The following is a 14,266-nucleotide window of genomic DNA, read 5'->3' on the forward strand; positions in this document are numbered from 1 at the left end:
AGGAAATGGATCAAACGAAGGGAAGAGAAAGGTTACTTCTGTAACATTGTAAAGGAACTAAGGACAGAAGATCTCAGTGGCTATCGCGAAATGATGCGTATGAACTATAATCAGTTTCTGACAATCTTACGTGTCTTGGAACCTCACATCTCGAAAAAACAAGTCATTGGTGGCCATAAAACGATATCAGCAGCTGAAAGGCTGACATTAACAATAAGATTTCTGGCGAGTGGCGAGACTTTCCGATCCTTGTGTTTCCAGTTTCGTATGGGCAGAGCGACGATTTCCAGCATTGTTAGAGAAGTTTGCCAGGTTATTTTCAAGTGTTTTAGGGAGAAGTACTTGAAATCTCCAACCTCAATTACTGAGGAAGAATGGCTACAAATTGCCCATCGTTTTGAAGAGAGATGGCAATTCCCTAATTGCATCGGTGCTGTAGATGGCAAGCATATTGTCCTGCGACCACCCCCTCGATCAGGATCATATTTCTTTGACTACAAGAAGTCACACTCTATTGTGCTTATGGCCGTAGCCGGTCCCGAATATCAATGCCTCTATGCTGATGTTGGCACAAACGGAAGAGTTTCTGATGGTGGTGTATGGAACAACTGTGGTCTGCTAAATTCCTTAGAAAATAGTTCTCTTCAACTTCCCAATCCACGTCCACTCCCTTTTGGCAAGGACAAAGTACCATTCGTCCTACTGGGAAATGATGCATTTGGTATGCGCAAGTTTTTGTTAAAGCCATACGCCCAAAGAGGGTTAACACCTGACAAGCGCATTTTTAATTACAGGCAAGTATGAGAAATTTGGTATTCAAAAATGATATCCTCGAAGAGAAAGGAAAGAATTTCTCACTTTTACAGACTTAATAAAATACATGAAAAAATTACTTAATTCTGGTTGGCTAACAGCAGTGATGCTTTATGTAAACACAATGCAAAAAATGTTAATCCAGTGCAATTTACTCGCAGAATTCTTGCTCTTAGCTTGATTGGTAAACAATAGGGTTTTGTAAGAGCCAATCAAATATTTTGTTTTGGTGGAAGTATGCAAACAGATTGGTGAGCATTAATAAAGCAATACTGATAGATGTGCATGTTAGTGCATAACATTTTGCTCACTGTTTGGTGCTTCAACAACCTATCAAACGCAAGTGCTCCTCAAAACAAGTGTAAAACACAATACGAGAGCACCTGTTTTTTGGTCTCTCATGTTACTGTTAACTAATATTGCCTTTACCATTAACTTAATAATTTTAGGCATAGTCGTGCAAGACGGCTTGTGGAAAACCTTTTTGGCATCTTGGCCAATCGATGGATGGTTCTCCTCAGACCTATGGCACTTGATCCTGATTATGTCACTGATATCACACTTGCCTGCTTGATACTGCACAATATTCTAATATCAAGCTCCACATACTGTCCACATGATCTGGTGGATAGGGATGACCCTGTAACAGGAGATGTGATCAGGGGTTGTTGGAGAGAGCAGACAGACAAGCCATGCACATCATTGCTGCCAATGACGTCATCTAGGTCTGGTCATAACAGCAGCACATATTCCAAAGCAGTGAGGGATATTTTTACAGAATACTTTGTTAGAGAAGGTGCTGTGCCATGGCAGTGGTTAAAGGTTTCATCTGTTAAGAAACAAACACATTTTTAAAACAAGTTCTTTTTATTCAAGCAAATTGAAATTTACCTCTGAGTCAATGATCCATTATGAATTCTCACCCATTGTGCCAGAAACAAAGAAAAGAAAGTGTTTGGCTTAGCATAAAAACAGGTTTCTAGGCAAAAATATAATATAATGATTCCAGCAACAAACATGGTTACCATGCTGTCATGTTAAAAGTGGGAATAAAGACTGTCTGGTGTTAGATTCTGGTGTCGTGAAAGCTTCAGTGACATACATGCATTTGTGTTTTAATATTATACAAACAAGTGTACAAAATGACATCTAACGTAAGAAATTATTTGTTGATAAAAACAGAGAGTTAAAAACTTGTTTTGGAAGACAAACTGCTATTCAGTGTTATGTAAATACAACATGTAAACAAAAGTAATGACTGAATAACCCCATGGATATGGTGTCGGCTATGTTGATGAGAATAAATGACAACTTGACATGCTGCACAATAACTCCGATGTCTTCTGAAGGGTAATTTTCAATTCTTGACACCACCTGGTCTTTCCAAATTAAAGGAAGGAGGCTTTGCACATTGGGAGGAAAAAATGTTCATGAACCATACTAATTTATCACTTGTTAAGTTTTTTGAGTTTAAAGCTGAAGAGGGATGTTGGACATCCAAAATGCTTTTAAATTTAAAACCTTTTGGTTTTAAAAATTTTTGTACAAACCTATTTAAAATAATTCACACCTTTAAACCATGAATACTAAATTTAAGATTAGTTAAGAAAATTAACCAACAGTAAAGACAAACAAATGTTTTTTTTCAAATTGAAAAACATGAGAATCAGAAACTTAAAAGTTGTAGTAATTTTGTGAACCTGGCATCTAAAAAGTAGGAGCTTGAGGATGAAGCTGCTGGAGGTTTGGCTGTGGCAAGGAAAAATGGGAATGATCTCCAGAAAGATCCTTTTGAGTCCCAAACTGGGCAAACTCCTGGTCAAATAGCACCTCCATTATTCTCTGCTGAGCCACCACCTTATTATAAGGATCAAGCAAACAAAGTTTTTGTTTTACAAGATTTCCAAATACTTGTTCCATGGAGTCAACTGGAGAGTGTGAGGCAGGTGTCTTCATTACATTTAAACATTCCTTCATCAAACTTGTTTTAACCTCTTCTGACATAGAATTCTTCCTTGGCTGTTTCCTGCTGGTAGAGGGCATATCCATGGCCGGGGATTCCTTCTTTGGAGTTCCCATATTATCTCGACTATTGTGCCGTGCCTCCATAACCGGTACTAAAAATTGCATGGACTTGAAAAAAATCCACGAAGGCTTAAATAACTCATCAGTACCCTGTCCTGATTTGGTGTTGTTGATTTTCCGCAAATTTTGCCCCAGGGTTGCCCTAAGGGAGACCAATTGGGAATTGATCTCTGACCAGTCTCTGTCAAGTTCTTTCTGTGATGAATAATAATTATTGTAACAAGTTAGCATAAATGAAAAGTAAAGTAAGAATAAGGTGGTTTCATACATGTATACGCCTGAAAAAAGCAAGCAACGCAGTTGTCACGTTTATTCAAGGAAAGATAAAGAGAAGCCACGACTGGAGACAAAAAAGTATCAAACATTTTAACCTGCTTGCCGAGACAACAGTTCATTCCAATGTCATAAATTTTGTTAAGAGCACTACACCGACGTTGAATAGGTCATGGATTCATCGAAGAATTCACCTGAATTTTTCAGGGGCATATTCGAGACAATTGCTTAAATTTTCCTGTATTAAAATGCGAGTATCATTTCTCCGATTCATTTGTTTCGTTTTGTAAGAAGTCCTAAAAAACACTGGTGTTTGTCTTCAGAATAAAGCCATCAAAAAGAAATCGAAGGAAAGAAAGAGAATCCCTGAAGAAAATGAGCTCAAGATCATAGTACCACTCACCCGCAGCGACCAGTAGTTTTCCGGGTTTCAGTACTGGTCGCTGTTCGAGACAACACAATCTTTTACGGTGAACGTTCAAACTTGCTTCAATAAGATCTTGAAGGTTAAAACCACGAAAAATTAATCAAAATTGGCAGTGTGCCTTTTATATTGCAGCATTTCTTAGAAAAATATCAGAAAATACATTTACAAGACAGGATTCATGATACGTTGTGCCGCACTTCCACCATTTTTAATATAAATCACGTGAATCATGCATTATTTATATCGCGGAAAACAACAAGACATTTCTGGTTGTCAACGAGGTTAAAAAATGTTACAACCTACCTCGATGTCATTCTTGGCTTTGCTCGTCGCCTCTCTGTCGTGGTACGATGACGAGGAGATATCCCAAAGACAGGGCCTTGCCTCGTAAAGCTCAATCAAAGTAAAGATTTCTTAACTTTTCCCTTTTTTCCGTCCAAAAGACTTCTTCTTTGGAACTGCCGACTTGTTTTTCTTGTGAGAATTTTTGTTTTTTTTCTTTTTCCTAGGCTCAGACTCGGAAGAGCTGCTACTTTCACTGTAGCTGCTGCTTATACTTCCACCGCTACTAGGTCTCCTATTATGGTTTTCCTTTTTCTTATGTTTTTTTAACTCCCTATCCTTGTTTTCTTTTAGCTCTTCGGGGCTTAAGTTTTCCGAATTTTGCTCCGTGACAGAAGCCATCTTGTCAAAAGGGAAAGCGCGAAAGGCGCGAAATAGTTTGAGATTCCCGCTCAAACAGCGGCATCAGATTGGCTAAAAGGTTTCCATGGTAACCAAGAAAGTTCGAATGACTTGCGAAAACTTGCATCCACTTGCGTTGAGTGGCCAAACGAGACGCAAGTTGGGCGGACTTGCGTCCAAAATAACAAAGTAACAAAACTTGCGTCGACTTGCGATGACTTGCGTTTCGTTTGGCTAGGGCTTAAGGCTAAATTGTTTTGAAAGTTGGTTTGCTTTGATTGGCCATACCAAGTATCTTTTCTCAAAAATAGCCAAGTAGGATGCATTGCTAGTTTGAGATCTCATTAGAGGACTATCCCAGAGCTGTCATTCAGGGCTCTAGCTGGTAACACCTGTCTCAGCTGAATACCCTTGAAAAATCTGCACGTTACAGGTGATCTTGACAAATGCAGGGTCATTTTACTCGGAATGCAATAAGATTGTTACTGGTGTGGAACTCAGGGTAACATGGCCAAAAACAGGATTTCTTAACCCAAGTTTGTTCAAGTCACCTTTACATAACTTGTCATAAGGCCCTTTTTCACTAAAGTAGAACCCATTTTACATACTTTGTGATTGATTTAGTGCATAATCATTCACAAAGTTGGCGTTAATGCTTCTTCTTGACATCAGCAACTCAACTCAAGCTGTCACAGCAAGAACGGTTTCCTTCTTGTGAACTAGTTCTCCACATGCACAAAGTGACGTGATTCGTTGAACAGGAATGAAACATGCAGGTCCAAACACATCAAATGTGTTACACCAAATTTCTACTGGAACTCCAAATCCATAGCGTTCAGGATGCTTTGAATACCAGTTCACTCTTGCAATATAAAATTCATATCTCTGGTCTGATGAAGCAGACAACATTGATTTCACTTTAATGCGATGCCGGAAGAATGTCACAACTTGTCCTGGTCTTAGATCATCATATCCTGTAGTTGTGGCTAGAGACCCTTCTATTCCTACCCAGTTAGCTAGAACAAATGAATTCCTTGTAGTCTGGCTTTACTGTGATCCATATAGCACTGACCCTATTCTGATGATTTTTAATTCTGAGACAGTAAAGGGTATTTCAATGTGATTCCTTGCACCAAGTCCCAGCAGCTCCCGGTACACAACCTCAAGTGCATTTAAGTCATTACTGTCTAGTGTTCCATCTTTCACAGCTGATACAGGACAGATGCAGCTGTTTGCTGCCCAGTCACAACAACTTAAATCTTTAACAGGTGTTTCTCTGTGTTCTTTAAGGCTAAGATAGTGTTCAATTGGTTCCTGAGTGATCTTGACTGATCTTGAGGTCTGACAATTCTCAACAAATTCTACAAAAGAATCTTGGTACGTGTCAGGGTACTTGATGTCCTTGACCTTAGCCTGAATCAAAAATTTTCTCATCAACTGGATTTCAATGGAACGATTATTTGTGTGGAAAGAGCCCAAAACCCCTGTAAATCTTTCAAAGCTAGAGCACCAAAAGGAATGAAATGGTCCATAATCTAGAAGGCACTCCTTCAAATGACCATGAAGATGCATATTGGGAGTGACAAGTTCCTCAAATATTTTGCAAAATGCCATCAAGTGTCTGTCTCCAAGTTCAATATCATTGTCAGTCAGGACTCTCTTGCCCAGAGACTTGCACGCAAGAACAAAGTGACGCCAGCATTCCAGGTGGTTGTCAGGAAGAACTCCCTTCAGTGCAAACAATGAATAAACTATTGTCCAATTTTTCCACTGGTCAGCAGTAAATCCTGGGATACGCCCAATGTCCTGTGGGACTGTCATTGAATCGACTAGTTCTTGGATGCTTTGAAGGTCGTCATCATCGATGAAATCATTTTTCTCGTCTAACCACACATTTTTCATCATGTGCTTTGCGGTCCCAAGGTAAAGATTGTGCATACGATCCACCACAAAATAGCGTATACAGTCAAAGTATTCAAGGTCTTGTAAAACGGAATACCTGGCACCCAACTCTGCACAAAGCCTTTGTTGTGACGCAGGACTTGTTTCCTCCAGTGTTGCTTTTGCTGAACGCTTGTGTTCTGATGACTCTCGTGGCTGCCAATTCTCTCTATCAAAACCACTGAAATCAAGACCTGCTCCAGAATTAAACTGTTTCTTGCAGCGAGAACATCCTTGTGATGCCATGTGACCAAGGAAGCCTCCAATTTTCCTCGTGGCTGGAATATCTGATGACACACAGATTAAACCAACCTTGTTTGGGCATTTAACTGCCATAAACCGAGAAACGTTCTTTGCAGGCCCACAGTGTCTGCAGCTCCTGGACAAGTGGTTCCAAAAATGTGTTTGCAGTAAGTTTTGGTTCAGATGGGCCAGGCAAAATGCCAATATATCTCGCATGCCGAGGAAGGTTGAGCAAGACAAGGTAAATCACTCCAACAGATCCTGGGGAATGTTTGTGTGGTCTAAACCAGTCAACATTAAGCATGACAGCTAAACTGTTGATGTTACAGAGAAACCCCATTTGACGACAGCTCTTTCCAGACATTTCCCTGGTATATGTCTGTTTTGATTTTGTCCGGAAAAACCTGCTTCCTCCATTCTTGGCATTTATCCCAAAAACCAGGCCTCTTAAGTAGCTCTTGTAACGACTTAATGACAGAGTTGTATGGATAAACCATCCTTGGGTACAAAAACGTCTTTATCCCAGTTCACACTGTCTTCAAAAGTAGTTCATCACATGGGCGTTAAGAAAAGAGTAAGCAAGCAATCTCAAAACATGTAAATAAAAAAGACATCATTAAAAACCATTTAAGGAAAACACAGACACATAAATCTAAATATCAAAGTAAGTACAGTAGCAAATACAGTCACGACTCTGTTAAGCAGTCAGTTGTCAAATTTCTGGAAATATTACCATGTTGTTATTGTGATTAAAAACTGTCTTTCACAACTGAATAAAACATTAGTCGATGTCACCTGAAACAGTCCTCAGGACCACAGTCAATGGGTACTTATGATATGACTCCTGGGTTACAAACCTTTCCCAGTTTTAGAATAAACATTTCCATCATGTACCAGAATTGGAGTTGAAATCATATTGGGGGGGGGGGAGGGGGGCTGGTGTATTCAGTGCTAAACTGGCACCCTATGGACATCCATTTTTTAAGGAAAAGAAAACAAACCAAACAAGCAAACCATACAAAACAAACCCAGTCGAGTTCTTTTGGTAAAAACCAGAAATTAACTGTGTTTACAAGGACCACTGTGACAAAATAAAAGTACCAGATCCTGTAGTGAGGGATCTAATCAACAAAAAAAATAGTAGAACAAATAATCCAGTTATGTCTAAAAGTGGAACTGAGACTTGGTAACAAGGATACCAGGGCCTGTGTTCAGGGGCACAAGATGCGGGAAGTGATATCAAGGACAAAACATAACAATGTACTGCAGTTAAAAATAAATTTGAACAAAAGGTCAATATACACCATTTTTGCATGGGTATTCTTTTCACTTTCACTGCTTTGGGAATTTACTTGCATTCACAAAAGGAAACTGCTGTCCTCGTCACCTCGTTAGTGCATTATATCGGCCACAGCAGGGAAGGGGGTCACTTGTTAACACAAGTAATTTCCCAAAGCAGTTAAACAATATTATTTAACTATTACTGAAAAGGGTAATTACGCAAAACCAGTCCATGTTTAAATTTTTTCAAATTTATTTTTAGCTATGCATACCCTCGTTCCTCACACCCTGTATCGTATCTCTGCATTCCTAATCTCACATCCTCATTCCTGCTCCTGTCCAATTTTTAGATACAGCTCTCTTTCAGGAAATGCATGTAGTAAGAACTGGCCTTACCTCGCCTGTTTCTATGTGGATGTCTTGGCCCAGCAACAAAATTACATCGAGCTGAAACTTGCCTTCCACAACGTTTCTGGATGCAGTATTTGTAATTATACAATGTCTTACATTTTTGGCAGACAACGTATTTCACAAAGTCATCCTTGTTCATAAATCCTAGAACTTTGTTGAGCATGTACAAAGTATTTGGCATACGCTTTGCTACTTTAGCCATGGCACCGTTTTCATTGAGGGTTCCAATCACCAAAAAAAAAACGACTTAGAAACTTCAGTAACATATCCACAGCTGAATCACTAAGACAAAATCCACATTGCCAAGACAACAAAAATAACAACAACCAATAAATAAGAACGCCACATTTGTCGGATAATGGCAATGATTTGTTGGCAGTCTCGAGAACTTGTTCCTGCTCATGATCAAAATCCTCTTCTACATCGTCATCCTCTTGGCAGTTCTCCCAGTTCTCATTAACAGAGTCACCAGAAGAGGCACTTCCGCAGTCGTTACTATCAGAATCATCATCGTCAAAATGAGCCAAGTCCTCTTCATTCAGCCGTTTTCTCAACCGGTCTCGCAACCTCCTTCGGATATCTGAGGACAGCAAGTGTTCACAGACAGCTTCTGTGTCATCACAGTCGTGGCAGTCGCTTCTAATGTCCGATTCTTCTTGCTGTAGTTCGGTGTCGGAGATTTCATTCAGGTCCCTTTTGTCAGATCCCGATAATGCATCCCCACCACATGAATGCGACCTTGATCCTGAATAGGAATAACTTGCGCCACAACGAGAGCATTGTATGGGACGTCTGTTCCTTTTCTTGAATTTTCGAGGAGAATTTTGTTTCGGCATACTAGAAAAGACTTAAATTTTAGTGTAAACAGCGAGCTTCTTTGTCCTGTTGGCGCCTGCAACTTGCCTGCATCCGCTTATCAAAACTACTTTGGGCTTGAACTGCTGGCCAATAGAAGTGTGTCGCATGCTTATATGGACCAATGGCATCCCACCACTTCTTGCATTCTTTACACGTATTTTCTCGCCACTGTTGCATTTCGGCGGCGTTATCGGCAGCAAGTTTCTTTTGGGGTGATTCCAAGTGTGGTTTGATCTTTTGATTCGTGATGTCAAACAACCGAGCAAATACGGCTTCCGAATTCCGCAATATTTTGACCAGAATTGTTGAGATCAAGAACGCGTTACAAGAGAGCAATCACGGCGAGATTGCAAAACAGCTGGGTGAATTAAATGATTCCTAACGCATCATCGAAGGCAACCAGGCAGAATTTTCTGATGCCGTTTTTAAGTTCATCGAAAAGATCCAGGAAACTATGGAAAATGGTTTCAAGGCTATAGAAGCAAGGATCGTTGCTTTGGAGGCAAAGATAGATCAAGATGTAGCTACGCAGGATAACAGCACTGGATTGTGGACGCCGTCACCAAACAGTTCAGGCAGAAAGCGAAAGATTCCGAGACACCCTGATCTCTCCGTAAGTAGGCTCTATATGGAAAGCCGATCATGAATTTGTTGTTTCTGTGTATGTTTGCGCCTAGGAAGGGGACATATCGTCGTTTTCTATGCCAAATGAACGTTGGAAACCTTTGTATTTTCAAATTTCGCACTTCGATCGGCAAGCAAATTTTCACACCTTTTCTTCTGAAACCCCCGCATAACCGCTATTATGAAAAAGACCTCAAAATATTGCGATTTGGTAACCGGCAGGCTTGGCAAAAATACAACCTTTTGTATCGCTAGGCTATTGCAAGCATGGTTTGTCATATGCAGATTCTTTTCAGCAGTCTTTAGAAGACAAATATTGCCAGCTTTGAAAAGTCTTATATTTTGTTGAACATGTCTGTTAATCGTCAGTTTGTGTTCACAGCACTATATCCGCTCCAAGATGGATCAGTTGGGACTGTCCTGGAATACTGACATGAAGTGAGTTCTTTAAGTTCTTTATGCAGCAGTCAATTTCTGCGGCTTTCACTACTTTTAAGGAGGCTCATAAGGGTTTTCAATTGTTGTAGTGTCTGTGAACTGATGAAAGATTACAAAAAATTGCATGTGGGCATGTGGACAAACTTCCAAACATCTTTGTAACTCAGTTTTTGGGCAATACCTTTAAGGTAGTTCTGATGTCATTACGATTACCATGGCAACAGGTTAGCTCTGCAAAAAGGACCTTTAAGTTTCAGATTTTGCAAAGTAGGTGACCTACTGTTTTTGTTGTTGTCAAAGCACCCTAAATTCTTTAACTCATTTGGAAATATTACAAAAGTTACCAAGCTTGTGTTATTTCAAAAAAGGCATTTTTTTCACCTACAGAAAATTCTACTAGATAAATTTCACCCAGAGAATTCTATTTGAAGTGACAAACTGAATGTAGCATGTATGCAAAAAATCAAGATAGGTCACTGTGCAAAAATGCGAGATAACGACAAATGTTTCCTGCAGCTTTTATTCCTGGTCGCGTAATTGATTGAATTCAGCAATTGAACCGAAAAAAATGTGTGAGTGTTCAATTTCCGAATCCAATCGAACTTAATAGAACATTGGCATTTAATTATGCAAACCATCAGTCGAAATAGACAAGAATTTTGAAATGTATTTTTTAGCATGCCAGAACAACAAAGAATTAGGTGAAATGAACAGTAGATTGATGTGGCTTTGCTGAAACACAGTTTTATGATCCACTACTGTCATGATTTTTAATCGAATGTATGCCAACTGCGGCTACTTAATTGTGACAAACCTGATCATGCTTGAGACTGTTGTTGTTGCTCTTTCGTAAATTCAGCTTACAGTTGTGTACCTTCTTCTCCTTACTTAGCAGATGAGGTTATATATTAAATGGCAGCAACAAATATTGCAAAATGATTGTTGTTGTTGTTATTTTCGATGGATCAATTTTGTGGCACATTCATTATCATCTGTAGGGAGAATGAAGACCCAAACCAGGTCGTTTCAACAACTTTACTTCGAGAGATCAAAGAAGTAGAACAAATTAAAAATGATCAACTCTGCACAGAGAGGCGAATTTTGCGTAAGTTGTTATGATCATGCCTTTATTGATGTATTCACCATATTCAAACAAGGAGGTGCATGTCTGTGTGTATACTGAATGGCTATTAAAGGTACTGAATTTTCAATAAATGCAAGGCAAGGCCCAAGGCATTTGTCTTGTTCTCAAATGATACTGTATAACAGCAGTGGTCACACTATCACTTTTACCAATAGTAAATATACCTTTGTCACTCGGTAGCCATGTTGAGTTCAGAATAAAAAGCTTTGTTTTCACATGGCAAGCCTCGCACTGAATTCACGTCTGGGTGAGGCTTGCAGTGCTCGACCCTACCTTTTTCACCAACTAGACCTTGGGCTAGTGAGGTGTATGGTGGCCCATGTGTGCCATACGAAAACAATGTCGAATGATCATTCATTCTTATATTTTTTTGAATAAAAACACATTTTTTCTTAGAAAAAATGATCACTTATTTTAAATTATATATTACTTTTATTTTACGAGCATAGCCTAAGAGTGCCATTGCAAAAATAGATAAATAAATAACTATCTATGGAGTATGTGTGCCATTGCAAAAAAAAAAAAACTTGAGCGGCCCACGTGTGCCATTGACCAAGATGCAGTGCGGTGCCCTGTTGTGAAACCCAATATGGCAGAGACGTGAGTAATAGTTAAGAACAGCGACTGGGAACATGACTTGCTTTGGAAGAACAACCAAGATAAGTACGTCAGACTGAATTTACGGAGGTCGAAAATATTAGACCTCGTGAGAAGGGATTATCCCATGTGCGCATGGAGCATTAAAAGTCTGGCACGCAGAATGCAGTATTTTGCAATTGGGTGTCCGGAAAACTAAGACCCTTTTCATTTTAGTTCTCACAGCAATCTCTGGGCCGTTTAAAAAGGCGCAAAAATATAATAAATAAATGCGAAGGAAATCAGGAATAAATCATGGTTGTGGCGTGAAGAATTATCAAGAGCCGCTAGATTTTCTCCCAATGCCGTCATTATAAAGCCTTATTGTTGTCTCAAAATCGAACTCATTTTTTTTGATATACATAAATTTTCTTTCAGTAATAGAGGGTTATTTGTGCCGTTCCTTTCTATGGTTCATTTGCTGCTTTGCTTCGCTTTTAGTTATTATATTTTTGCACCTTTTTAAACGGCACAGGGATGCTGTAAGAACTAAAATGAAAGGGGTCTTAGTTTTCCGGGTACCCAGTTGCAAAATACTGCATTCTGCGTGCCAGACTTCTAATGTTCCATGCGTACATGGGATAATCCCTTCTCACAAAGTCTAATATTTCCGACCTCCTTAAATTCAGTCTGACGTACTTATCTTGGTCGTTCTTTAAAAGCAAGTCATGTTTCCCATCGCTGTTCCTAACTATTACTCGCGTCTCCACCATATTGGGTTTCACAACAGGGCATTACGCTGCATCTTGGTCTATGGCACACATGGACCGCTCAAGTTTTTTTTTTTGCAATGGAACTTGTTGGCTATGCTCGTATCTTTTTATTTTATTTTATTTTTTTTATTTTTTGAGTAAATTTTAAAAATAAAAAATAAAAACTACATAAATTAAGACTAAATTTTTTTAAAAATAAAAAATAAAAGAAATATATATTTTAAAAATAAGTAATCATTTTTTCTAAGAAAAAATGTGTTTTCATAAAAAATATATCTATATAAGAATGAATGGTCATTCGATAGTGTTTTCGTATGGCACACAAGGGCCACTAAAGAGGTGTAAAGTTTACTAGTCAAAAGTCATCACCGTGGGTTACAGCTCTGTTATATAATAATTATCGAAAGTCTCAAGGCATCACAATGATGCTACATGTACGCTGAAGTGCATTTGCTGTTTATGTTGTATTATGTGTTATAATTTTTGCCTCAGTTTTTGGCTCTTAATAACTTGTTTCTATCTGTCAATTTAGAAACTAGAAAAAAGACTGAAAGTTTTCCACGAAGAAGAGAAAGAGGAGGAAATATTTGGATCCCTCCACATCAGCCTTGTCTCCTCAGATGAGTCAGAAGATGAAGGGGATGCCTTAGTCGCCAGGCCTTTAACCTGGAGAGTGGAGGAAGTGTCAGACTTCTTTAAGACACTGGATGACAGGTGGAAGGCAGCAATGACACCACAACAAAAGCGTCAGTCAGTAAGCCAAAGGAATGGCCTTCCAAGTCTACAGAGCCCAAATGGAGTTCCTCAGCAGTTAGTTTGGGCTGTACGATCTTTGTAGCTTGACTACAAAGTTAAGTTTGTACAGGGTATTGTGTTAATTTTACTTGCCTACAATCTATGAGGTTATGGTAAATAAGCACAGTTTGCTTCTTTTTCAATAGCTAATACTGAGAACTGATTGCAGTAATGTTGGTGGGTCCTTTTTTCTTAGCTTTGTTTTTGTATTCTTGTATTGTATATAATTCGAGTGCTCTTTTGGACAAACTGACACCATTTCTAGTTTAGTAGGGTTAGATGAAAGAGCAGTGTTTTTTAATTTCATAGAAATTGTTTGTTGGAGGGGAAGATGGAAGTAACTATAAATCCAGAAACTTATTTTGTTTGTAGCTCATATTTGATTTTAGTCTTGTAATACTTCAACACCAGTGTACATTTAAATAAACGATATTCTTGGAATTCAGAGTTGTTTTCTTTCATCCTAGCATTTAACACTGGAGAGGGAAGTCCTTATAACGTAGTCCGCTGTTTCCCTTAGTTAATCTCAAATGAACAGTTAGCAAAAACTCTGAAACCATAAATCGCGCCAAAGAATCTGGAGTTGGGCTGGGGGGAAAGGTGAAGCAGGAAAGCCCTCGGAATTCACCCGAATTCACTACCTAGAAAACACGCGAAAAAACACGTTTTCTTGAATTCGCATGAATTCACCACCCTAGAAAAAACCATGAAAACACCAGAATATTCATTAGTTTCCGAGTCATCACAGTTTGGTGAACGCTGGAAAACAGGCTTTTTGTAAAATTATCTTGAATTCACGGTCACAGAAAATGTAAGAAAACACAGCAAAACGCTTGTGAGCGGCCGATTATTCGCCGTTTTCGGAGCGTAAACGGATCACTAAACACTAGAAAACATACG

General features: G+C 39.0%; 1 protein-coding gene and 1 pseudogene across 1 annotated transcript in view; one reads left to right on the plus strand and one right to left on the minus strand.

Annotated features, from left to right (window-relative positions):
* LOC137977110 (uncharacterized) overlaps positions 1-1,668 on the plus strand; it is a 1,761-nt gene extending 93 nt beyond the window's left edge. The window contains exons 1-2 of the mRNA XM_068824389.1: positions 1-794; positions 1,263-1,668. The exon at positions 1-794 is cut by the window's left edge and continues 93 nt beyond it. Coding sequence (XP_068680490.1) covers positions 1-794; positions 1,263-1,668 — 1,200 coding nt within the window. The remainder of the gene's footprint in view (positions 795-1,262) is intronic.
* Positions 1,669-4,963: 3,295 nt separating this feature from the next.
* Positions 4,964-8,994, minus strand: LOC137977111 (uncharacterized; annotated as a pseudogene).
* Positions 8,995-14,266: the final 5,272 nt, after the last annotated feature.

Source organism: Montipora foliosa, chromosome 11, assembly GCF_036669935.1.
Source record: "Montipora foliosa isolate CH-2021 chromosome 11, ASM3666993v2, whole genome shotgun sequence".
Lineage (NCBI taxonomy): Eukaryota > Metazoa > Cnidaria > Anthozoa > Scleractinia > Acroporidae > Montipora > Montipora foliosa.